General features: G+C 45.5%; 1 protein-coding gene across 1 annotated transcript; it reads left to right on the top strand.

The window, feature by feature from the left end:
- Positions 1–342: 342 nt before the first annotated feature.
- tpbgl (trophoblast glycoprotein like) lies at positions 343–2,387 on the top strand. The gene has a single exon (XM_080867776.1). The coding sequence runs from the start codon at positions 610–612 to the stop codon at positions 1,669–1,671; it is 1,062 nt and encodes a 353-aa protein (XP_080723902.1). The 5' UTR covers positions 343–609; the 3' UTR covers positions 1,672–2,387.
- The last annotated feature ends 297 nt before the right edge of the window (positions 2,388–2,684 follow it).

The raw sequence follows: 2,684 nt of genomic DNA, 5'->3' as shown, positions 1-2,684 counted from the left end.
ATTACTGTTATGAACATTAATATTTTGTTTTTGGTATTGAGGATTCTTCACTGGTGAGCATTTAAGAGAGTATTTCTTCAGGAAGAAAAGCTAACATTAACATTAAAGTCCATCCTTCCAGTGATTCCAACCATTTTCAGGGACTCATGTGATCTATTCTTCTTCATATTCCCTTTTTAGCAAAACAATGAATTCTAAAGGAAGAGGGCTCAGAAGAACATTAAGCTTGCCGTGCATATCTCTCTCTCTCTTCCCCTCTACCCCCCCCCCCCCCCCCCCCCCCGCCCCTCCTCTCTGTGACAGACGTCAAAAATACCACCAAGGGAGCGCGGATCAGAAGCTTTCCACGCAGCCACACTTCACACTTGGCCGTCTTCAGCCGTTCTCATGCGTGCAAATCTCAAACAAAACTCATCTTTACTGCAGAAAAACACGACTCCAAGGTGACAATGAAGAAAGCCGTTTATTTCTATCCCGTCTGCTCCAAGTAAAGGCAATACGTCCGACTGACACGACTTTACACGCCTGTGAGAGGATCGGTCACCTTCTTTGCAACACCCATCGGCATATTCCTGTTTTGAGAGAAGGGGGGGGGGAAAGAGGGAGAAGATGTGGATCTTTTACAGTTCGGACAATTCAAAGTGTATCTTTTCTATTTGGAACCAGTGGTGTTTGTATTACGCAGCAGTGATGTGTTTGTTGTTTTCGCCCGTAAGGATGGACGACGCGTGCCCGTCGTCCTGCATCTGTACCAGGGGCTTGAGGACGGTGACCTGCCGTGACGGGGACTACACCGAGGTACCCAGAGACATGCCAAAGTGGACGTCCACCTTGACACTTACGGGGAGTAACATCTCAACTTTACAGCGTGATGCGTTCATGACCAACGGCACGGAGTTGGAAATGACAACACTCTCTCTGTCCTATAACGGGATACAGGCTATTGAACCTTACGCCTTCCTGGGGCTTTCCCGGTTACATTCGTTGGATCTTAGCCACAATCAGTTGGAGTTTATCTCATCCAGGGCTTTCCATGGATTACCCGATCTGCGCTCTCTTAACCTGAATTACTCCGTTTCTCCTGCGGCCACCGCGCAGCTCTCAGATGCGCTCGACACACAAAGTTTGCGCAACCTGCACAGACTGGAGTTGGCGGGAAACAAGCTGACGTCTATCCCCCTCGAGAGATTAGATGTCTTTAACCTCCACGAGTTGGTGCTGATTAATAACTCAATAGAGATCATCGGGGAGGAAAATGTAACCAGTTTGTACCAACAAAGGCGCATACGCGTCTACTTGTCTTTAAATCCGTTTCGGTGCAGCTGTGAACTGGAGGCGTTTTACTACTGGCTGAAGAACTCGTCCCAGTGCCTGGATGCAGGGCGTCTCCTGTGCAGCGAGCCAGAGGCTAAGAGGGGGATTCCCGTGGAAAAGCTCTGGGGAGAGGAGGTTGATTGTATGAACGAGAACCTGGAGGCGGTGTCATATGTTTTCCTAGGTATAGTGTTGGCTCTCATCGGGGTGGTGTTCCTGATGGTACTTTATCTCAACCGGGGAGGCATCAAACGGTGGCTCAACAACATCAGAGAGGCCTGCCGTGACCAGATGGAGGTATATCATTACCGCTATGAGCAGGACTCTGACCCCAGACTGGCCAACGTGGCTGTTTAACCAGTCGAAACATCAATCCAGTGCTACATAGTGTGAGGACAGACGATATTACCAGGATAACTTATTTATCAAAGACTGTGGCCTTGACCTGTCACAACTACAACTGATGGTTTTTTAAAACTAGTTTCATCACGTTCAGCCCATGAATTCACTCTGGGAGATGCACAGAGCCAAAGGCAGTTAAATATAAGTAACTGTTCATCCAGCACAACTAAATACTTCAATCTTCTCAGCAGTGTTGTACATATTGTATATAAGTATCTCCTCATAGCAGAAATGCTTTCCATCTGTTGTGTTATCTTACACAGCCCCACTTGTTTAGTATTTACCCTCAGTAACCGTCCAAAGCGCACAGTAAAGGTCCATCAAATTTCCAATTTGAAAAGCTGAGTCAGCGTTATTACCCAAAGCTGCGGCCCCTGCTTAATATTTTACATTCAGGAGAACCTGCGCAGAGAGCAAGACTGCTTTTAATCTACCAGGGAGTGCATATTGTCAGAGAAGGAAACTCATTTGGCATTTTTTTTATGGAGTGCCATGTTTGTGGAATATGTTACACACCATGTTTTCACGAAGACCCTTTTATCTCAGAGAAGAACGTGTGTCATTTGACACCAGATCAGCTTATCAGTAAAACTGTGGAAAAAGTGAAAGAGAGACCAATTTTAACCGTGCATGTGATTCCTGTAGGCATAGAAAACCAACCAAAACATTAATAAAAAGCCAAACAAAAAAAAAGAAAAATCATGAGTTTGCAGTGTGTCTGTACATTTTATCATCACTGTCAGGGAATGTAGACTTCATGCAGCACTATGTCAGACATTAAATGTATTTTTTTCCTGCTGTATTTCTGAATGAGTGTGCAAGCTCCCGGTGAAATTTGCAGAACATGTGACTTCACAAACTAAAGTGAGGTGTCACATTGTCATCGGGGTTTAAGGACTAGAGGGAAAGACTGGAGAGATATGACATAAAAGTGCAGTTGTGTTAATCACATCAGGACTGTGACTAAT

The sequence above is a fragment of the Rhamphochromis sp. 'chilingali' genome, assembly GCF_963969265.1.
Source record: "Rhamphochromis sp. 'chilingali' genome assembly, chromosome: 19".
In the NCBI taxonomy this organism is placed as follows: Eukaryota; Metazoa; Chordata; class Actinopteri; order Cichliformes; family Cichlidae; genus Rhamphochromis; species Rhamphochromis sp. 'chilingali'.
The sequence above is the reverse complement of the archived record's forward strand: the minus strand, read 5'-3'. Positions and strand labels throughout refer to the sequence as shown.